The sequence below is a fragment of the Nycticebus coucang genome, chromosome 2 (assembly GCF_027406575.1).
Source record: "Nycticebus coucang isolate mNycCou1 chromosome 2, mNycCou1.pri, whole genome shotgun sequence".
Taxonomy (NCBI): domain Eukaryota; kingdom Metazoa; phylum Chordata; class Mammalia; order Primates; family Lorisidae; genus Nycticebus; species Nycticebus coucang.
In genome coordinates this window covers 40,220,716-40,244,416 of record NC_069781.1, presented here as the reverse complement: position 1 = coordinate 40,244,416, position 23,701 = coordinate 40,220,716, and the positions used below count along the sequence as shown (strand labels likewise).

General features: G+C 42.5%; 2 protein-coding genes across 7 annotated transcripts in view; one reads left to right on the top strand and one right to left on the bottom strand.

Annotated features, from left to right (window-relative positions):
* Positions 1-5,744, top strand: part of TMOD1 (tropomodulin 1) — an 85,917-nt gene extending 80,173 nt beyond the window's left edge. For both annotated transcript variants that reach the window (XM_053568190.1, XM_053568180.1), the window contains exon 10: positions 4,207-5,744. In XM_053568190.1, the coding sequence (XP_053424165.1) occupies positions 4,207-4,271 (65 nt within the window). In that variant the 3' untranslated portion in view covers positions 4,272-5,744. The remainder of the gene's footprint in view (positions 1-4,206) is intronic.
* A 147-nt stretch (positions 5,745-5,891) lies between these two features.
* TSTD2 (thiosulfate sulfurtransferase like domain containing 2) overlaps positions 5,892-23,701 on the bottom strand; it is a 28,589-nt gene continuing 10,779 nt past the window's right edge. The window contains exons 4-11 of one of the 5 annotated variants that reach the window (XM_053568158.1): positions 21,937-22,057; positions 16,588-16,713; positions 15,696-15,801; positions 12,071-12,189; positions 11,027-11,185; positions 10,270-10,408; positions 8,749-8,828; positions 7,032-7,246 (exon numbers count right to left, since the gene is read on the bottom strand). In XM_053568158.1, coding sequence (XP_053424133.1) covers positions 7,172-7,246; positions 8,749-8,828; positions 10,270-10,408; positions 11,027-11,185; positions 12,071-12,189; positions 15,696-15,801; positions 16,588-16,713; positions 21,937-22,057 — 925 coding nt within the window. In that variant the 3' untranslated portion in view covers positions 7,032-7,171. Of the gene's footprint in view, positions 7,247-8,748; positions 9,060-10,269; positions 10,409-11,026; positions 11,186-12,070; positions 12,190-15,695; positions 15,802-16,587; positions 16,714-21,936; positions 22,058-23,701 lie in introns of those variants that run through there. The other 4 variants (XR_008375449.1, XR_008375448.1, XR_008375450.1 and 1 more) reach the window with 4 other exon arrangements.

The window sequence follows — 23,701 nt, the reverse complement described above, 5'->3', positions numbered from 1 at the left end:
AATCCCTATCTGTGATTTCCCACAGCAGTACCTCAGATGACTCCTATCTCCACACTATTTATAGCTAAGAGCCAGGCTAAGCATGGCTCTCAGGTCCTCTAACTCTGCCACTGAAGCTCTCTCCACTGAACAGAATCAGAGCTGTAGCCTCCAAGTTAAGACAGTTGCATGTGGTGAGGTGTAGGGTGAGGAGGGGAATAGCATGTTTGAAAGCAGCAAAAGTCCCCTCCTGGGAAAGCTACTCTTTTACGGTATTCTCAGGGAAGACCTTTCTAACAAACACCCAGGACACATACCCCAAAGTAATTTCTTTTAAAATTTTATTGTAAATTGACAATTTATTTTATTTTTATTTATTTATTTTTGAGACAGAGTCTTATTCTGTTGCTCAGGCTAGAGTACTATGACATCAGCCTAGCTCATTAGCACATTAAGCTCCTGGGTTCAGGTGATCCTCCTGCTTCAGCCTCCCAAGTAGCTGAGACTACAGGCACCTGCCATGACACCTGGCTAATTTTTCTGTTTTTAGTAGAGATGGGGGTCTCTTGCTCACTCTTGCTCACGCTGGTCTCAAACTCCTGAGCTCAAGCAATCCTCTTGCCTTGGCCTCCTAGAGTGCTAGGATTACAGGTGTGAGCCTCTGTGCCCAGCCTTGTTTATAATTGTATATATTTATGGGGTGCAAAGCAATGTTATAGCTTATGAATACAGTATGGAATAATTAAATCAAGCTAATTAACATTATTACCTTAACTATTATTTTTTGTGGTGAGGACATTCGATATTTATTCTTGCAGCAGTTTTGTACAATACACTATTGTTAAAGATATTCAGCATGCTGTGCCATGGATCTCCCAAAAAACCTTACTCCTCTTGTCCAAATGAGATTTCACGTCCTTTGACCATCATCTCCCTACCCCTCACCCCTCAGCCTCTTAACCACCATTGGTGTTCCCTGCTTCTCTGAGTTTGACTGTTTTAGATTTCACATATAATTTGTCTTTCTATGCCTGCTTATGACACTTAGCATAATTTTCTCCAATTCTATTTATGTTATAGTAAGTGACCAAGTTTCTTTTGTTTTTAAGGTTGAGTGGTATTCCCTTGTGCATCTATACCAGAGTTTCTTTATCCATTCATCTGTTGATGGACATTTAGGTTGAGTCCATATCTTGGCCAGTGGGAAGAATGCTACAATGAATGTGGAAATGAAACATCTCTTTGACAAACTGATTTCAAATCTTTTGGGGAAATACCCAGAAGTGAGATTGCTAGGTCCCCAAATACCCATGTAAGGAAAGGGCCCTCCTTTCCTTGCAGCCAACTACGCCAAAAATCTGGGCCTGTTTTAAACACTGCTCCCACCCCAGCTGGCTGGTCACTACCTCAGCAGTCCCAGCACCCGTCTCGTGTTGAGTAGTCATCGCATTCCCCTGACCTCTGGCACACTTCCCAATCATCCCAAAGCTTGCCTCACTACTCCTCTGCTTGGACCCCTGCCTGAGCTCCTGCTACTTTCAGGGAGACTCCTTGAAGTGGCTCCCAAGTCCCTTAATGAGGGTACCTGATGTTAGATGGCACTTGTGTGTCAAGGGCTGCTCTGAGCACTTCCCATCACATGAAAGCATGTAATCCTCGCCACAACCAGGTGAGAAAGGTGCTATCACTATCCACATTTTACGGTAAGGAAACGGGTCTGAAGAAGCAGGTAAAGTGACCCAGTTAGTTGGCAGACTGGGATTCAAACCAGAGCCTGTGCTTCCGCCTCGTCAAAAGATGGTCCCACCAGGAGGGACCCTTGACACCCCTGACAAGCCATCTTCTTGCCATATTAGTACCTGGCAGGGAGTTTGAGGGCCCCCCAGTGACCCAGAAAAAAGCTTTACCTTTCAAGGGCTGCTACTCCTAATGTGCCCTCTACTTTCTCATCTTTTCATTATTTAAGATTCAGCTGCCCTCTTACCTGCCCATGCAAGGAAGATCTGACCCCTTCCTTCCTTCCTTGTGCTCTCATGCTTCACAGAGGATCTGCCGGGGGGCCCTATTCTGTCAAGCATCATTTGCGTAGCTTGGCCCCCTGTTATGCTGCATCTTTATTTCTGATTCTTGTGCTTGGCACATAATAACACTCAGCAAATGCTGCAGAAGATAGAGATGTCCAGGAAGTGCTTCCCAAAGGCATGGCTAAGTGTGCGGGCTCCGCAGGAAGTGCAGAGGGAGCTCTGGCAGCAGAGGGGGTGGGCCCATGGTTGGGTGGGGATATTGGGAGACTCAGCTCCTACTTTCAGTTCTGTCACTTATTCACCATTTTGGGCAAGTTACTTCCCTCTCTTGGCCTTAATTCCTCCATCATCACAATGAGAAAAAATAACACCTGAGTAAATGGGCATCTTTGCCTTCACCATGCAGTACCAGTAAAAGCCCAGTGCGAGGGCAAAGGTGCACACAGATCTGGACACAATGAGGGCAAGGAATGAAAGAAAGCAACAATGAACATGGGGTCCCTTTCGAGACCCTCAACCGCAGGCTAGGGACTTGGGTTTCAATCCGGGCTCTGCTACTAGACCTCAGGGAGCGCAGCACTTTTCTTCTCCAGGGAAAAGGAGACAAGCCTCCCCCTGAGAATCAGATTAGATGTGGATATGCAGACCCTACACTGATGAGGCTGAATTGCACTGAGGGGTGTGCTGTGCTGAGGCTCTGGATGCGTCACAAGCCTTGGTTCTGTCTGGTACCAAAGCATGAAATGTACCCTCTCAGCCTCACTTTCCTCATCCATAACATGGGAACAGTAATATGATCGTTTAGGAAGTGCTGGAGGGGCTCCAGAGAGGTAACATGGACTGCCCTGCTGGGCATGCTTGCACAGCTAACATGGAGCTGCTTCGAAGTCTGGTTCATGTAAACTCTCTGGTCACTTTGGGCAAATCTTTTCTACTTTTTAGGTTTTGGTTTCCCTGCATCTACCACCAATATGTTGGACATTCTGACCACCTCCAGTATCTTCTCTCCAGGGGAGACTTCCCATTCTGACTTACGTTAATTTTTATCCTTTTTCCTGGGTGGGGTGGGAGGTATGGGTAGGGGCTCAGGCACGGGCTGACCTGCAGGCCCCACCTTGGTGGCCTGGGTGCCTCTCAGAACTTCCCCTATAAACTCTCAACCACAACTTGAATGGCACACTTCCCTGCGGGTCTGCTTTATAGACTTGGTGTCCTGTTGTTTCTGTTCTTGTTGCAGCTCATATGCATGATCCCACGGCCGCCAGCTCTACCATCTCAGCTCGCAGGGACTGAAGACTTCTAAATATAGACAGACTTTTCCTCTGGGCAATGCTTCTTGTCTCTGCCACACCAGCAGGCCCCTTGACTGCCACCTACTGGCAATACAGACTTCTTTGCCCATTCTTTTTTTTTGTTTTTGGCCAGGGCTGGGTTTGAACCCACCACCTCTGGCATATGGGGCTGGCGCCCTACTCCTTTGAGCCACAGGTGCCACCCTTCTTTGCCCATTCTTTATGGCTGATCCAGCTTGCAACTTAGTTTTCATCAGCAGACACTGTAATTCATTTCAAAACATTGTCCCTTGTTGAACGCAGGGACCCTCCTTCCTCTCTCCCTTCCTCAGTCGTCCTCTAAGCCTGCAAGCTCCTGGCTAGTGCTTCCCTCTTGATGGCGTTTAATTCTTTGTCATGTGAACAGTGTCTAAGCATAAATTGTCTTGCCCCTGGAGAAATGGCAAGGTTAAACATGAGGGGACACAGGGTAATCTTCAGGGTGGAAACTGTTGTTTACACAGGCAGGAAGCAGGCCAGGAGCTCCCAGAGGTGGGGGAAATGTTTCCATGAGGTTAACACCCTATTTCGATTGACCGAACTTTTTAACTCTTATCTGAGCCACGGTAAAGAACGTCAGCTGTAGAGCTTCTGCAGGCAAAGAACAGTAGAGTTGGGTAAAGTAGGACTGCGTGGCCAACTCCTTATTAATAGAAGTAAGTTATGGATAAATCTCATCAGTGAACACTAACTGGAGGGCTGTTACAAACAACTCACACAATTGTCCATTCGAAACAACATCGACTTCAGACTCTGCTAACAAAAAAATCAGGAAGAGGCTTCAAGGGTGTTTTCTCAGAGCAACAGTGGTGGTTCCTGGTGTACAGGGGCACATGGCTTGTATCTTATCTCCTATCTCCCTTCCTTTCCAGTGAGGAAGAGGAGGCTGGCGGACCTGACTGGGCCCATCATTCCCAAGTGCCGGAGTGGCGTCTAGTGTGTGCAGGGGAAGACCATGCCTTTGAACTGGATATGTTCTACTGACAACTTGTGCTCTGCAGTGGAAACCAGAAGGCAAAACGCCAGCACAAAACCTTTTTGTGGTTCAGTTCTTCATGCACTAAGGTTTTAGGTTAACTAGTGGTTGTAGCTGAAAATTTTATAAAATATGGTTAATGTGAAGTTTTTCTTTAGTCACAGTTCAGTCTGGTTATTATTTAAAAACTGATAAGTCCTCAAACTGGCAGATCATGCTGAAGATGACTTAAGTAGCAGTGACTTAAACCCAGGAGCCCAGTTTCAGTGGCCTTGCTGTGTGGTGTTTCAGGTGCATTTAAAATGTGTAACATACAAATAAGCAGCACACTTTTCCATGATTCCCAAGTATAAAAGACTTTATTAACAGATTTGATCTTAGCTATTTAGCAAACAGAAAGAATAACCATTCTTTATTAACCCTCCTTTCAAATTTAAAAACTTCAAAATTAAAGTTCCCAAATTGATTACTGGATCAAGAACACAATTTTCCTCTCAAGACAGACAGACTGAAGCCGCAGAGCTCTGGCAGGAATCAAAGAACACAAGATTCCTTTTGCTAGATATGAGAAAATGACAGAAAAAGCCAAAGATGATATTTCAAGTTTCAAAAGCCATCCTTTCCTTACCAATCCCAGGCAACAAAAGTGACCCTGAGTGTTCAGAACATCTGGGATTTATTTACAATTTAATACTGGATTCAGACAGCTTTTTCCTATTGAAGGCCAGCCTTACACTGGATGTGAAAACCTATGGCCAAATACTTGAAAACACCTTTCTACACTGCACAGTGGGCACATGGTTTATGTGAGGTGGACAGCAGGAGATAAATCTCAGTCCATCATGGCTATGGAACTTAGCATGACCAAGCATGTCTTCAGCTACCTGTCTCATCACTTTAGACAAATCACCTTCGATCTTAGGGCTGTAAATTAAGTCTCTGTGGGACAATGGTGAAGAAAATCCAAATGTTAACGAATTAAGAAATCCTAGCCAAGCCACCCCAGGACGATTATTCTGAAAATGTGATTTCCATATTTCCTTTATAACATCATATGCATCTCTTGGAATCCAGCAAAAAGCCACAGTGCCCTTGTGCCTTTTAATATACCACAGTGCCAGTTAAACCAGTATTTCTGTTTGTTGCTTTGAGGAGTTACAGCAAATCTTATGATAAAGGACAAGGCCAAAGAGCTGAGCACTGAGCAGAGAGAGGCTTCTGATGAAAAAGCAAAAGTCCTGTGCACTGAACCATAGTGACATGGGCAGTTCAGGGGCACTAGAGGTGAAGAGTGTCTACTGAGGCTGCAGAGGGGCCCGGGAGTGGCACCATGCTGCAGGGATGACCATCCCCACTCAGCTTCTTGAAACACAACTGCAGCTGCATTCTGCATCACTGGAAACTGCAATGTAATAATAAATTTGTTGGTCTATGTATGGCTTTGTATGCGTTTCTCAGGAACTATGTGACAGAGACATGTGCTCAGGACAGTTGCAAAAAGGCTGGGCAGCCACCTTAGCAGTGCTGAATGACCTAAGAATGTGTTTTATATCCCAGGTGATCTAAAAATGCTACCCAAATGTCAGTGTCATTGAGCTTATTTGAATCTAAGAATAATTAAAAGCTAGAGTGAGTGTTAGGGAAAGCAGGGCTATTAGGGGAAATCTCTCACAGAAACCAAAACAATAAAAAATGAAGAAGAGCCACATCTTCAAGGCTATCCCCATCAGATAAGTGGCTGATCTAGACAAGGGGTTGGCAAACTTTCCTGTAAAGGGCCAAACTGTGACTACTTCAGATTTTGCAGGCCACAGGTTCTCTGTTGCAACTACTCAATTCAGCCATAGATCCTATGTAAAGGAATGGTGATGGCTATTCCAATAAACTGTACAGCTGATCCTGAAACAATGTAGGTTTTAACTATGTGGGTCCATTTACCTGTGGATTTTTTTTCAACTGAACAGGCTGAAAATACAGTATTTGCAGGATGGGTATACTGATGGCTGACTTTCTGCATACTCAAGTTCTGAAAACCGACTGTGGGCAGTACAGGGGTATACTCAGATTTCGATATATAGTACTTGGGCATCCTGGAACCATCCCCTGTGCATACCAAGGGATGATGCCTATCTACAAAGCAGAAGGCAGGCCAAATGCCACAGCTGGCAGATCTATCAGGCTGTCTGTCAGAGAAGAGACAGAGGTAGGGGTGAGGGGTGACTGAGGTGGCCTGGTTTTACAAGTGCACTCCAGGGCCACAGTTTTCACATGTTTGCCACCAGGAAAGACAGGTTTGCTGACAAGGACTACTAACGGCTTGCTGCATAGCAGAGAAAGAGCTGTCCTGGTCACTAGGCCCAAGGCTTTCTGCCCACATCCTTTCTGTGGCCCCATATAGCTTACATTTTTCTGTGCTCTAGCATCTTCTTAATCAGAATGCTTCAGGTAAGTGGTCAACATCTGACTCCCTCTCCCTTCCTCCTGTGTAGTGCAGGTGGTCGATATGGTGAGCACTATGCTATGGCGGCTCGGACAGCATGAAGTTCTGATCTCTCTGTTCTGCAGCCTTGACGTTTTTCTAAACATAATCACCACAAACCTACTTTTACTGAAGGCGTGAAGAAGGCTGAATGTGCTGCTCATACAAGCCATGGCCCATCCTCACCAACAGGGCCCTGGCTCTGGGTTTGCAGGGAGGCACAACTGCTGTGAGAGTTCCCGGGGTATGCGTGCCCGTCGGGCGGTACATTCACATTCCTCTTTAAAGCTGTCCTGGGGAGCTCCTGAAGCCTTTATGCTCCCTTTGTCTTGACACGTGACACAACAAGCTGTGAATCCTCGTCCTTGACAGGCAGGGCATGTCAAAACGAGTTGGCGGCACTGGGGAGTTGAGCAGAGTTTATACTGGTCCCACTGGGTTCCACAGTAGGAACATTCTGGGAAAGAAAGAGAAGCTCTTGTAATAAACACACACACAAACACAGAGGCACTTTTCTAGTTCCTAAATATAACTCTTAGCCAACTAGATTCTAATATATCCTGTTGGGGCAAGTTTCTAAATAGTAAGCCTCCTGTAGTCTAACAAAAATTCTCCCCTGCCCCCTTCTTCCAGCACCAGCTTATTTTCTGGAGGTGGGTAGGGGATGAGGGATGGGATTGCTTTGGGGAATTATCTTTCTGATTCCAGTATCCACTGACCCATTTTTCTTTTTCCCACCTATAAAACAGATGGTAACGTTTCTCTTTGATCAGCTATTCTTAAGCTGGCCAACCACCCCCGGCCTCCTTTATAAAATGATGTTTTTCCCTTTAGTGAGAAGAGAGGTTTGCCACTGCTCCAGCTTTTCACTGGCAGTACTGCATTTGGAGTGAAATGCAGTGCAGACAACACAGATAGATGGTGGCGTTGAAGTTTGGCAGTCTACATCCCTCTTCCCCATGCCTGAGTGTCTCCCACTAAAGACACTTGACCACCTAATTCCCAAAACTCACATTGCCTTCTTTTTCTAGCTGTTTTGTGCTGCTCACTCCCTGTCACCATTGATAACATCATTCTTCCTCAAGCCCCTTTACCTCATTTATCTAAGCTGCCTTTGGCTCTCCTCTCTCCCCTCCACACTCACATGCAGCTACCCCTCTTTCTGCTTACTGGTAATTTATATTCCATCTAGTTCCAAATCAGATCTGAAATAGTTTTCAAAAAGAGACAAATATGCAAGACCACTGAAATGAATAAAATGAAGAAGGAAGGGGAGGCCTGGTGTGATGGCTCATGACTATAATCTCAGCACTTTGGCAGGCCAAAGCAGGAGGATTGCTTGAAGCCAGGAGTTTGAGACCAGCCCAAGCAACATAGCAGGACTTTGTCTCAAGAAAAAAAAAAAGGAAAATAAAAAAAATATTTTTTTAGGGTTTATTTCAAAATGTTAAGGGGGCACAAAAAAAATTATTATTATTATTTTTTTTTTTTTGAGACAGTCTCATTTTGTCACCCTCGGTAGAGTGCCATGGCGTCATAGCTCACAGCAACCTCAAACTCTTGGGTTTAAGCAATTCTCTTGCCTCAGCCTCCTGAGTAGCTGGGACTACAGGTGCCCACCACAACACCTGGCTATTCTTTTTAGAGACGGGGTCTCGCTCTGGCTCAGGCTGGTCTTGAACTTGTGAGCTCAGGCAATCTACTCTCCTTGGCCTCCCAGAGTGCCAGGATCGTAGGTGAGAGCCACCGTACCTGGCCAGGCACAAAAAATTTTGTTCCATACTCTCTGTAATGCTGAAGTCAGGGCTTTCAGGGTGCTTGCCACTAGGACAGTGGTCACTGTACCCAACAGGTAAGTTTTTATACCTCACTGACCTATACCTTCCTCTTTTCTTAGTTTCCAGTGTCCTTTACCATTTTGCTATGTCCATATGCACCCACCGTTTAGCTTCCACTTACTGGGGAGAACTTATGGTGTTTGTTTTTCCATTCCTGAGATACTTCACTTAGGGTAATGGTCTCTAGTTCCATCCAAGCTGCTGCAAATGACAGTTCATTCCTTCGTATGGCTGAGTAGTACTACGTAGTATATACACACCGCATTTTTAGAAAAAAATTTAAACAATTGGCTGGGCATGGTGACACACACCTATAGTCCTAGCTATAAATCAGGAGGCAGGCCCAATACCACAGGGAGGGCTGACGTAGGACTGCTTGAACTCAGTAATTCGAGGCTGCAGTGAGCTATGATTATGCCACTGTCTTCTAGCCTGTGTGACAGAATAAGACCATGTCTCAAAAAAACATAAAACAGAAAATTTTTTTAAAAAGGGAGAGGACAATCAAACTCAAATCTTACTATCTAAGAAGTAATTCTACCTCAGTCCCTGACCATAGGAGTTCTAGAAAACTTCTGCAGCCACTACAGTTGTCTGCCTATGACCTATCCCATTCTAAAATGTGACATCCAGGGGCGGCAGCCATCTTTCTGAAGGATTATCTCCAGCCTTCTTTTATCTTCACCTGGTATCAGACTTCAGTGTCGGCTCAACACTGCTGTCAAACCACAGACTTCCTACAGCCACCCTGCAGCCACCTTGCCTCCAGCTTTGGCCCTAGATTCAGCTCTCACCTTGGAGTGCCCCACCCACCAATCAAATGAGCATGCCACATGGCCACAGACCAGCTAAACTGGGAAATTTTACTCTTATTTTGTGCCATGAGTATTATTATACTTAGAGGTCTGGTAAAGACACAGACCCTATCTAAGAAAAATATTTTCAAATGCATAAAATAAAATACACGGGATTACAAAGGAAACCAATCACACAGAAATACAAATTACCAAAATAATTTTCAAAATCTGTGATAGGTACTATTTATTAATGTAGTAAGTAACTGTGGTAGGCCTAACAATCATTTTCATTTTAAAGCAGTGATGAGTATAAATGCTATTTTGAGATACCTGAAGCAACTGTAACCTGATATGAAAGTATCAGGAATCCTATTGAAGACAAAGTCATAGGCACCCTAATAGCTGGCGGTTGTCTACATTCATAATTGAAGGAAATGCTTCATTTTGGAGAGGTGTTATTGAAAACCAAGGTAAAATTATTTTCCCATCCATATTCATAAAACCTCTAGATTCTATACACTGATTCCAGGTTAAGATCCCCAGTTTAGCCTATTAGTCCTGCTCTTAGAAGGCAGGCAGGTAGGACAAACTGTCCCCATTTTAAAGGACTTGTCCAGCCAGCAAATGGTGAAGCCCGGATACCAACACAGGCCTTGACTCCTGGTCTAAGGTTTTGTTTGTCCCACTGGGGCATCTACAACTGCTGGGAAATGGTGTATGACACACTTCTCCCTGTTTATTCTTCAGGTGTTAGTCCTGGTCCGCCTTCTCTCTATAATTCTTCTAGAATGGTGAACTGATAATGTACCTGGCTTGCCTATGGGCTCAGACCTACTCCAACCTACCTGACACCACATCATTGTTGTAGGACAGGGCATAACGCTCATCAAAAACAAACAACTTTCCTTTGTAAAAACCATCAGGAAACTCTTCCAGGTACTTGTGGATGCCACCCTTGAGCTGGAACACTTCCTTGCACACTCCCTAGGCGTGGAAAAACAATAAGAAATCTGAAGAGCCAAGCAAAGACCTGTTAAGAGACCTCACAGAGGAGCAACACCTGGCCAGGAGGGCCCACATGGAGGATCCCTGTCTGCGGTCAGTCAGGGCTCCCCCCCTCCCTCCGTGGGGCACTGAGCAACTGCTGACCAAGGGGTCAAGGCACCAACTGGTCAGACCTTGCCTCCTAGGGGGATGGGTGATGACAGCCGTCAGGGCCTCTACCCTCTAGATCTTGGGAAGCCCAACTATTTTTGCTACCCCCTAAATATAGGAAGACACCTGTTGAGATATGTAATGTTACTGAATTTGCTCTTCTCAGGATCAAGCGAAAGGATTAGAAAAAGGGAGATGTTAACTAATCTTTCCCTTTTATACTTGATGAGTCTTTAAGACTGTTAAGTGTATTTTACATCTTAAGATTAAAGAACTTCAGATTTTATACTTACAAACTCTATGCTAGAGCCACACAAGGGGAAAATAAATCCTTTGGCTGGCTAGGGATGGGGTTGGTAACGGGGGAAAGAATGGAAAGCTCCACGCAGGCTATTGGTGATGCCTTCTTCACCTCTATCCCCACAGTGCCTCAGGGTGGTGGCGCACCTTGGCTTTGATGTAGGCTGAACCCCGCTCACAACGAATGCCCCCAGTGCAGTACATCAGCACCCTCTTCTCTCTGAAAAGCTCTAGATTTTTGTCAATGTAGCTTGGGAAGTAACTGAATTTCCTGATGTCTGGGGCTAAGCAACCCTGGAATCGTCCCTACAACATAGGAGTAGCAGAAAGAAACCTATCAGAAAAACATATATGGTAGAAACAAAGGTTCTTTCTGGGTCAAACAACCCCCACCGTGGCAAAGAAGCAAAGAAGTACTTGCTAGTTGCCATTCTCATCCCTTTCAAATTCATGTCTGACCTTTCAACTTCAAGCTCTGGAACTTAAAACCAAGGCTGGTGAGATATGGATCACCTTCCAGAGTCCTCCAGGAAACTGGAGAGGCTGCCCAAAGCCAACTTTTACAAGATCCTTGACACATGTCAAGGATAGTATACAATGTGGCAAGATATCTTTAATTCATAATTTCTTTCTGTCTTTTTTTTGGGGGGGGGCAGGTCTCATTTTGTCACTCTGGGTAGAGTGCTGTGGTGTCATAGCTCATAGCAACCTCAGTCTCTTGGGCTCAAGCAATCTGCTTGCCCCAGCCTTTACAGGCACCCACCACAATGCCTGGCCATATTTTAGAGATGGGGGTCTCACTCTTGCTTAGGCTGACCTCCAACTCCTGAGCTCAAGCAATTTACCCCCCTCTGTCTCTCAAAGTGATAGGATTAGGGTGGTGCCTGTGGCTCAAAGGAGTAGAGCATCAGCCCCATACACTGGAGGTGGTTCAAACCCAGCCCGGGTTAAAACTGGAAAAAAAAAAAAAGTGCTACCAAAGTGCTAGGATTACTGGCGTGAACCACCATGCCCAGCCTTTAATTCATACTTCTTAGAAATTCTCAAGAGATCTGGAGTTCAAGGGCTTGGGTTTTCTCTAAAGCTACTAGAACTGGGTAGGTAAACACAGCATCCTCTTGGGAAATAAACCATCCTGCAGGAAGGGAGAGCTCTACCAATTCCCTGAACTCAGTCCTGGCTCTTACTTACTATTTTGCTTTCATAGAAGTTTCTGCAATCCAGAAGGATAGTATCCCTTTGTTCTAGATTTGCCTGAGATAAGAACTTTTCTACTTCTTTATGAAATTCACCTGGGGATAAATGAATTCCTAAAAAAAAAAAAAAAAAAAAAAAAAATTATGTTTAAACAAAGCAAAAAGAAAACTCTAAAACTTTATTAGAACTGGCCTAGCCTGACTTAACATTTTGCTTGCTTTCCACCCAAACCTCTTCGTAACTGCAATTGTCAGAACGTAACACTATGCACTGACCATGATGAAATAATTTGGAATTCTAGGTATCCTTGATCTCCCTCCTCCTAAGATGAGGACTATGGAGATCTAATAGTTTAGAAATAATTACTCAAAGAATTTTGCATTCTTACACTTGACCAAACCCCAGTGATAAAAACCAGACAAGTGGGACGTAAATTGCCATGTGGGTTGCGGCATGTACGTACTTGACTACAGACTTTATAACTGTCCTATACTAAGGTTGAGCCCAAGTTCAAGGCTAAGAACCCTGGCATGGGCAGGTTTGAGCATAAAACTATGAAATAAAGGTAGTTTATATATATATTTTAAAAATACAAAAGGGTAAGAACAATGTGTCTAAGTGTACGTGTGTGAGTGAAGAAGAAAAGGGCCAGAGGGGTGGACAACAAACAGGAATGACACATGAGATAGAAAGGTGAAGAAAAGGACAGAAGAGCTAGAAGATGGAGGGGAGAAGCACTAAAATACAAGAGGACGAAAAGGATAGAACCTCAGCCTGCTAGGGCCCTTTGCCTCATGACTCTCCAGAGTAGAAATATTACTCCATTCTTGAGTGTCAGACATCTCAGTAGATTGTGAGGAATTGTTGGTGAATTTGAATTGTGGAGTAACCACACCTCACGGGTGGGGACTCTGGTGACACGTTTAGATGCCACTCATGACAGCTTTACGGCACCAAAGGAGCCTCACTCCCAAATGACCTCAACACAACTACATGAAACTGCCCCATACAAGAGAGATGAGGCCCCAGGAATCTGGATTTCTACCTGCCTGACTTAGGACTATAGGGAGAATGCAATAAGGCTAGATTCTGTATGAAGTATTGTCATCTAATCACATGGATACCAAAACAGTGGGGCGAAAAGGGATGCTCAAAAATGTGACAGACACACTGAAATCTGCTAAGACTTCTGCTTGCAGGCAGCCACAGGGAACCAAACCTGCTCCCACTGCTGCTACTACCGCTGGTGCTCTACTGGCCCAAGAAGGCCTATTTGGTCAGTGACCCATTGCACATGGTTTAAAAGGCCCCTGGGTTCAACCTGGTTCAAATGAAAGCACAACAGCACTCAGTGCCTACAGCCCACTCTCCCCTAAACTCCTAAGCAATGTCTTATGGTGCTCAGGAAGAGCTGTTTGTAGTCACACTGCCTGCACTAAGAGGGTGACACTAAGCAGACACACCTCTTCCTGGCCCTTGTCTCCCCATGCATTAGTCTCTTTACACAGATGCTGATATTACTCCCATTTCCCTCTAGCTTACTTCTGAACTTTCTTTTAAGTATTTAGTTTAAAAAAAAAAATGAACACCGGAAGTGGAAGACATTATTCTTAGTAAAGCATCACAAGAATGGAGAAGCATGAATCCTATGTACTCAATTTTGATATGAGGACAATTAATGACAATTAAGGTTATGGGGGGGGAAGCAGAAAGAGGGACGGAAGGAAGGGGGTGGGGCCTTGGTGTGTGTCACACTTTATGGGGGCAAGACATGATTGCAAGAGCGACTTTGCCTAACAATTGCAATCAGTGTAACCTGGCTTATTGTACCCTCAATGAATCCCCAACAATAAAAAAAAAAAAAAAAAAATGAACACCATGGTGTCAACTATACTTTGTGCTTCCTCATAATACTAGCTATGAAGTTGTCTTGGAAGGGGGAAAGGAAAGAAAGAAAAAAAGGAATCAAATCTGAATTCAATCAAGTCTCTAGTCCTGAGATGTCTAAAATGGTAGACAATAGCTACTGTGGCTGACAAGCACTTAAAGTGTGGTTTAAGACATGTTATAAGAGTGACATACACATTGGATTTCAAGGACTTAGTATTTAAAAAAAAAAACTATTTCTAATAGTTTTTTATATTGATCATATGTTTTTTGTTTTGTATTTTTTTTTTGAGAAAGAGTCTCACTCTGTTGCCCTTGTAAGAATGCTGTGGGGTCACAGCTCACAGCAACCTCAAACTCTTGGGTTCAAGTGATCCTCTTGCCTCAGCCTCCTGAGTAGCTGGGACCACAGGCACCTACTACAACACCTGGCTATTTTTAGAGATGGGGTCTCGCTCTAGCTCAGGCTGGTCTCAAACTCCTTAGTTCAAGCAATCTGCCTACTTTGGCCTTCGAAAGCGCTAGGATTACAGGCATGAGCCACTGTGCCCAGCCTGATCATATGTTGAAATGATAATATTTTGGACAGACTGCATTAAGTATATCATTTAAATTAATTCCAACTATTTTTTTTTTTTTACTTTTTAAAATGTGGCTATTAGAAAATATAAAATTATGTGGCTCATATTATATATTTTAATTAGACAGTACTACTCTATCAATTTATAGGAAATAAAGAGGACAGAGAAATACACTGTGGGGATATAATTAGTATTATCCAGATTATGGGAAACTCTCAGACCAACTGTACTAGCTACTTCAAAAAATAAACTGCAAAAGAGGGACAAAAAAAAAGATACAGGCAAATGTATAGGATAAAAGACACTTAAAGAGACGAGGGATGAATCACAACAAAGCTGACTTGAACCCTAATAGAAACAAAGTAAGAAGTTAGGAGACTGCTGGGAATTGACTGACAGGACCGACTAGGTATGTGATAACATATTAAGGAATTACTGTGAAAATGTTTTTAATAATAGTTTTACAGCTTTTTAAAACAAATATTTATCTTTTTAAAGAGATATTTACTAAAATATTTATGAATCAAATGTTTTAACATTGGGATGTTTTTCAAAATAATCCAAGATGGGAGAAGGGGATGAAGTATAGATGAAAGTTAGCCATGAATCAGTTAACAGGTGAAGCTGAGTGGTAAGTATGTGGATTTTAACTGTACTCTTTTTATACCAAAATGTTTGAAATTTTCCATAGTAAAAAGTAAAACAGAAAACAATACTGCCAAACAAATGTCTTTCAACCTTTTACCATGGAGAAGAGAGGCAGAACATTTTAGAGCACAGTGAAAACTGCTTTGGTGTTGAAAGCCACTTGCTTCCTGTGGCAAAGGCCTGTGTGCTCCATTCTGCTGATTTATTATTTACAAGTAATAATTATATTCTTCCCATACTGCCGTCTTGAGAAAACAACTTCTGTCAAACCACCACCAAGAAAAATCAAATAAGCCACTCTAAGGGGTGAGAATTCAATTACCACAAATACCACAGAGAACCAAGTTGAGCACAGAACGCACCCAGCATTAGCCACCCCACAGCTACTTTAAAGAGCAGATTCATCACGACTCTTGCTAATCATAGTGCCTAGCTTTTTTATTTGTCTATTAGGCTTTGTACCCATGAAGAAAAGCATAATCTTCTTCTGAAAGCAGGCATACCAGTCTTCTTGTAGGAGATCTTACTGGGGCTGATCCCCATGGGAACGATTTCTTCAAATACACCAACACGCAATTCTGGAAAACAGTGAGCTCCTCCTTTGCTGGTCTAGCCAATGAGAAACAAAACACAATACAGTCTTCCTGTCCCATCTCCAGATGTAAGTGTCAAATAAAAGAATGATGTTCTGTTTTGCAATACTGAAGTCTTAAGAAACTGCTAATTAGGAGGAAAAAAAATTAGGAAAACTTCATAGGGAAATGAGGGCCAAAAATGTTCCAGATAATTCAACATTAATAAATATTTATTGAGTACTACTAAGTGCAGGAATATTAAGTTGAAATGGTGTTTCTTAGGCTATAAATAAATTATAAAACTAAAGCATCACAGAGATGTTACTACATCCGGCTTTTATTTCAAAGAACGATTTTTCTTTACCTGTTGTCACTGCCATGAACACTAGCAAGCTACTTCCCACTACCTTATCACTTATGATAAAGCAGAAAGTCACCCAAACAAAGCAGCTCGGCTATAAGAGCAGTAGCTTTATTTCCCCACGTGGTGTGAAGTACAGATCTTACAATTTCAAGTTTACTAAAACACAGTGATCTGCTAACAATGAACCCTAACCCTAACAGCCAGGTGGCCTCTCAACTGAGTAAACATATCCATTCCCTATAAGAAGGAAGACAGATCTAGTGAGGACACCAATTTGTCCAAGATCACTTGGTGACTCAAGGGAAGAACAGGGACAAGCATGCTCCCTCGTAACCTAAAAGGGAAAGGGCATGTTTCTGGCACTGCCTATTTCTCTGTGTTGACCTCCTCTTCAATAATCTGCACTGAGGAAGAAGCAGAGGGCTCTAAAGCCATTGTATTTTCATTTTCTTTTACCTTAAAATCGTCCTTACACAGATAATCCTTAAACAATGGGCAAGAAAGCATGACTTCCACGTAGAGTCTGGTAGCCAGTTTGCTTCCACCAACTGTCCCATTGATTCCCTCCATAGCAACTCGAACCTGAAACAGATACAAGATGGTAAGAAATAGGGAATACAGCCTAGCTTAGTTATTTCCCAGGGCAGAAAAGGCTCATGTGTGTCAATGAGTTTAAAAGGAAAAGCAGAGACACTGCTGAGGATACCAAATATAGTTATTCTAAAATGGCACAGCCTACAGTTCAGAGAAGGTATTCAGTTCATGTATGGTGAACAAGACAATGTAAATAACACTTCTGGAAAGCCCTACTTGCTACAGAACTTCAATGGTCTGTCCAAAGATCAAAGAAGTGAATTTTGAGCTTAACCGAAATCCAGGTGGTATAATAGAGTCTTCTGGAGAGGCTGGCAGATCCAGGATAGAGATTTAGCTCTGCCACCCACTTGCCAAGTGCCCTGAGAGTTAACTGACTTCTCAGAATCTCAATTTCTTCATGGTGATAAAAAGGGGATAAAAGAGCACCAAAAAAAAAACAAAACAAAAAACTGTTGAGGACACAGTGTGTGTTGAGGACACACAAACTAAATCCTAAACACAGAGCATGTCCTATGGCAGGGAAGATACCTGAGTACATACCTCTGCATGGTGTTTGGGGAAAGCCCACACCAACCCACTGCAATACAAATACTACAAGACGTGTGTCTTTTTTGCACACTGATATATCTCTAGTGCCTAGAACAGTGGCTGCTATATACCTTGTAAAAGGCACTCAATACAAATTTGTTGAATAAATGAATGTGGATCCACAGCTGGAGCTCTCTGGTATCTCAAACCCTGTGTTTTCTTTGAAATGCTTTACTGGTTAGGAGGTGTTAGAGCCTGGGGTAAGGCCCTTGCCTTAAGGCACAATGATCTGGGAGCCCTACAAAGTTTGTTGCTTTGGTACTATAAAATTCTTCAGATAAGTCTGGAGATAGAGCATCTTTAAATGGGAACTGAGCTCTCTAGAGAAAAGTGCTAGAAAGTACAGCACTCTGTCATGGTACTTTCTGCAAAGAAAGATGATTTAATTCAAGGTCCTATATTGTTCTACCCATATTTACATAACACCGAAGCCCTGAATTTGAAAATTTTAAATGGCTGCCCATTTTTAAGGTCCAAGAAGACACATGAGTTGTTGCTGCACCTGATCCAATTCTTTAGGGTATGGATATAAAATGGGCTTCATCTCACAACTCAATGCCAACTCACTGAGTATCTAGTGGCTACCCTGAGTTCCATGAGAAGGAGTACCAGGTCACGTCCAGACTCCCTTAGAAAGAGCGCTGCAGGCCAGTGAAGGCCGTGCTGGTCATGGGACAGGCGGGTAGGATGCGTATGGCATCTCTGCTGCTAACTGGACTACAAAGAGAAACAGCTGAAACAGTGTACAGGTCAGAAAACCCACTCTTTTCTTTAAGATACAAAAGCATATGTTTATTTTATATTAGGGAGAGGAAAAAGAGTGGGGGGGATGAGAAAGAGAAAGAAAGCAGAGAGAAGGGCATGAGAGAAGAGAAGATGGGGGGAGAGGGAGAGAGAAAGAGGGAAGAGCAGGGAGATGGCGGCATCCCAAGAAAGAAGAATGCCCACAGAAAACCCACTCTAAAAAGGTTTCAGACAGGGGCAGGGATGATGAGGAAGTGCATACATCTACGTAACTCTTTGGATAGGTGGTAGATTCTTTTCTAATTTCTTTTAACCTCAGAACCCAAATAGAAGACACGCACATGTACTCTTGACATATAGCCAGGCCACAGCCATCTCTAAACTTGTTAGTACTAGACTTTCAGTCCCTAGGATTCTCTAACAGATATCCCTCAAAGAAGCTTCCTGGGGAGGAAGGCCTTATATCTAAGAAATTGAGAAAAGCAATAGTTAGCATTTATTCAGCAACTTCTATGAGATAAAAGCTTTAATCATAATCCTGAAAGGTAGCTATCAAAATCCCTATTTTACAGAAAAGGAAATGAAAGCACAGAGAAATCAAGTAACTTGCCAAGGGACAGAGTTGGTAGTTAGTAGATCTAGTATTCAAAACCAGATCTTACTGGCTCCAAATCTTGTAATTTTTCCTTTCCAAGGTTTCCAATGTGTCCCCTCAAATTTCTTGAGGCAATAAGGAATATACAGTACTAGGGATAGAAGCTTATCTCTGTAATTCTAGATTGTTCAGGCTCTATTCTTTCTCTACCTAAGCACCAATATTCTGCCAAATCTACCAGCATAAAACTATATCAGTAACTGGGTTCTATCCTTCTTTGAAGTCTAGGAATTAGGACCAAAGATCCAAGCAGGTGCTGCCATCTCGTGGACAGGATCCCTCACTCCTAGTTCAGCACTGGGGCTGGGCCAAGAATAAAAATCTGCCTCTAAACCAAGAAAAGAGACTTTCATATTTGGCATATTCAGGTTCACTGTGAGAACATCTGTCTTTCACGATTTGAAAGTTTTCTGAATATAAACGGTAATAATAGAAATGGAAATAAATGTATTCATTCTACTCATTTCTTTATCACTATGCACCAGGAATTATTCTAAGAATTAAGAATATAGCACAGGTAGTTGAAAAAAATAGTCTTTCCTCTCTTGGAGCTTACAAACTAAGGGAGGTCACAGATATTTAGATAAAAGTTACCAATGGATGAGTGCTAAAAAGAAAAGCTTTAAAAATGCCACAAAAGTGTGCTGGGAAAAATAAATTTAGATCAAAGTTCAGGAAAGATGTCTCTGAGGAATTATTATGAAAACTGAGAACTGAGTGTATGGTGCCCCATGATCACATTAATGTACACAGCTATGATTTAATAAAAAAGAAAAAGAAAAAGAGAAAATTGAGAACTGAAGCTTCAGTAAAACTGAGACAGACTGGAGAAACAGAGTGAGTCTGAAAGAGTCCCTTGAAGAAAGTTTACTTATAAAAAGGTCCAAAGACAGAAAAAAACTTGGGGGGTTCCAAGAAACTGAAAGACTATGTCACTAGAGTGTCCCAAGTAAAGAACAGCTTAGATAAGTGGGAAGGGCAGGAGGGGCCAATTCCCACAGGAACCTAGGACATATTAAGGATTCAGGTTTTATTCCATGTGAAAGATTTTGAGGGAGAATACATACTAGAACCTCTGTAAGTTGACCACCCACCGGACTGCACCAAACTGGAAGTGGTTGACATAAGGTACTTGGCCTACCATACAGATACACACACGTGGTACACGTCCAGGTCGACATAAGGTACTCGGCCTACCATACAGATACACACACGTGGTACACGTCCAGGTCGACATAAGGTACTCGGCCTACCGTACAGATACACACACGTGGTACACGTCCAGGTCAACATAAGGTACTCGGCCTACCGTACAGATACACACACGTGGTACACGTCCAGGTCGACATAAGGTACTCGGCCTACCGTACAGATTCACACACGTGGTACACATCCAGGTCGACATAAGGTACTCGGCCTACCGTACAGATACATACACATGGTACATGTCCAGGTCGACACACACATGGTACATGTCCAGTCTACGAAACTTAGGTCAACTCAAGGAGGTGGCCAACTATGGAGGTTCTACTGGGTGAACAACGGATTAAATAGCACGCAGGGATTACAGAATGAGAGTAGTTTGGAAGCTACTATATGGTCTAGGCAAGAGAGGGTGTGGCTTAGTCTAAGGTGGTAGAAGTGAACAGTCAAGAGATATTTTGGAGGTAGAAATGGCAGGACCTGGTGATGAACCGAATGAGGTAAATGAAATCATTATCCCTTAAGAAACATGGGTATGGAAGGTATCATCGACTGATCAATTTATGAGCTCAAGGAATTAAAAACTGGGACATATATAGGAAAGATGAGTCATAACACAGTACAGCGTTATACGCCTGGGGATCTCAGAGGGAACCTATTCACTTCCTTTTTAAATTTTGAAAATCATATAATGTACATACACACATGCACATATGTCTACATGTAACCATAGAGGATATTCTAGAAAAATAAAAACCACCCATAACCCTATCATGCAGAGATAATCTTTACCAACATTTTGGTGTGTGCCATCTTCATACATACACTTCTGGCTTTGTTATGCATGGACTAGGCAAGAGAGGGTTATGAATATGCATTCATTCTTTTATTCAACATTCTCCAAACATTTACTGAGTGTTTACTACATGCTAAACCCTTTCCAAGCACTAAGAACCAATCAATTAACTAAGACAAAGTTCCTTTACTCATGAAACTTATATTCTGTAAGGGAGGTAGATTATAAAGAAATAAAGATTATACTTTTAGGTACTAATAAATTTGAAAAGCAGGAAGAGATAGAATGTGATGAGGTCTAGAAAGAAAACTACTTCAGACTCAGCACCTGTAGCTCAGGGCCTAGGGTGCCGGCCACATACACTGGGTCTGGTGGGTTCAAACCCAGCCCAGGGCCTGCCAAACAATGACAACTATAACCAAAAAATAGCTGGGCATTGTGGCAAGCACCTGTAATCCCAGCTACTTGGGAAGCTGAGCCAAGAGAATTGCTTGATCCCAAGAGTTTGAGGTTGCTGTGAGCTGTGACACCACAGCACTCTACCGAGGGCGACATAGTGAGACTGTCTCAAAAAAATAAAAATAAAAAAAAATAAAGACTACTTCAGATTAGAGATCTAAGGAGACAACATTTAAGCAGAGATCTAAAAGGGGAGGATGAGCCATCTGAAGGTGTAAGGAAGAGCATTCTAGAGGGAAAGGAAAAAGCAATTGTTAATATCCTAAGATGGTAAAAGACCTTGGCATGGATCTATAAAAAATAAGAAGCAATTTGAGATCACACCTATATGTACAATTCTATAAAATTTTTTTCCAGTCAATATATCATGTACATTTCCCCATTTCCCTATGTCAGGAGTCAGCAAATTACTCCTGCTTTTGCATATAGTTTCATCTGAATGTAGGCATTACCATTCTTTTACAATATTGTTTATGGTAGCTTTCATATTACAACGACTTTGAATAGCTTTCTCATGCAAAGCCTAAAATACTTACTAACTGGCTCTTAAAGAAAAGTTCGCTGATCCCTGGTCTATGCCATTAAATATTCTCATAAAACACCACATCAATAACTGTTTAACAGTCTACTTAAATGCCCAGCAGGATTTCCCTAATTTCTAAGAACCCAACACTGAATGCTTTTAATAACGAGCACAGCCTCTGCACTCCAAGGGTGCCAGGCAAGACAAGCTCAGTGAAGGAGGGAGTGTGAAAGGTGTTACCTTGCCTGTGAGGTGCAGGTGCTGACACAGAGCTGTCTGCCAGGCACATGTCCAATAGGGATCCTCCAGATCACAGTAGCAATAATACAGTAGCACTTCCCCTTCATCACTGCCCCGGCCACTATAAAAAGAAAATTGAAAGGAATGAGTATTTGATCATTTCTGAAGGACAGCATTGCAAAAAAACAAAAAAGCATTCGAGTCACTGGCATGCAAAAGACACAATTCAAAGCATACTCTGGTAGGATCAGAGGAAAGGCTAAGATGGAGACATTTACGACAGCCTTTGCTCATATTATTGTTCTCCTGAAATAAGAAGCCACTCCTTTTTATATTTTCTGTATAGAAGATGGTGTCTGTGCTGAACTTCTTATTTTAGAAAAATGAGTTTACTTTGATCTCATTTAGTAGTCATATCCAAAAGACAGGTATTAATAACTCCATTTTACAGGACTGCTAGACTTTGAGTCCATTCTGGCTTATCCTCTAGCACATGGCAGTAATCTGTTTTGAATCTCTCATGATACAAAAAGTTTCATTTACATTTTTTCATATAACCCTCTTACCTACAATGCAGGGTATAATTATTTTCATCATAATTATATAATTATTATTTTCATTATAATCGTGGCCAATTCCTCCCAGGTGATACAGCTACAAAGTGATAGTTAGGTCTTGAATATCGGTCGTCTGACACTAGACTCTATCTGTATTTTCTACCTCACTGTGCTTATTATACTAATTAACTGTGGGTCCCGGACAGGTGTTTATAATTTCTGAGCTTTGTTTTCCCTTTCTGTAAAATCGAAGAACTGAAATAAAATGCTTTATTTATGCTCAGAAACTGTTCTATGAAATAACTTTGAGAAACTCTGCGGTTTCTCCCTCTTTGAGAGTCACAGCAAAAGCCCCTTAATCTATTGAAGGCTCTGAGAGGTCCTGCAGTAAATAACATTTTAGCCTAGGGCTTCCCAAATTTGCCTTAGTACTTTTCTTTTTCTTTTTTTACAGTTTTTGGCCGGGGCCGGCACCCTACTCCTTTTGAGCCACAGGCGCCACCCTGCCTTAATACTTTTCAATCCCTTGAGAGCATCCTCCACAACTAGTGCTCCACAGAACAGATGATAATTAAGGTCCTATACAGTTCTAGAATTGATAACTCTCTCATCAATAGCCTTATCATATTTCAGGGCCTAACCTCCACCATGAAGCTATTTTCCTTTCTCCAAACTCTTGTAACAAAATCTGTACATACAACTGATAATTATAGTCTGCCTTGCATCATCTGCTATTTCATGTGTCCTCATTTTTGTTTCTGTGACTAGAAAGCAAATTTTGGGAATGTGGGGCCGTACTGAAATGAAAGAGCTGCATTTGTATAGCAATTTATACTTCAGGAGTGCTCTTAACCATCACCATCCTACGCAGTTCATACAGCAGTACTGAAGGTAGAGGGCAGGCACTGTTAGAGGTGAGGAAATGAAGGTACAGAAAAGTTTAGTGACTAGCTCAAGTCTGACTCCTAGTTCAATTCTCTTTCTCATCTTTCTGATAAGCAAAGGGAATTTGGCACTGAGAACTAGAGAAAAAAATGCATCAAATTTAGACTACAATTGACTCTGGAAAAACCTGGGTTTGAACTGTGTGAGTCTACTAACTTGTGGTTTCTTCCCCCTGCCACCCCTGAGACAGTAAGACCAACTCCTCCGTTCCTCTTCCTTCCTCCCAACGTGAAGCTGACAATGATGAGGACCTTTATGATGAT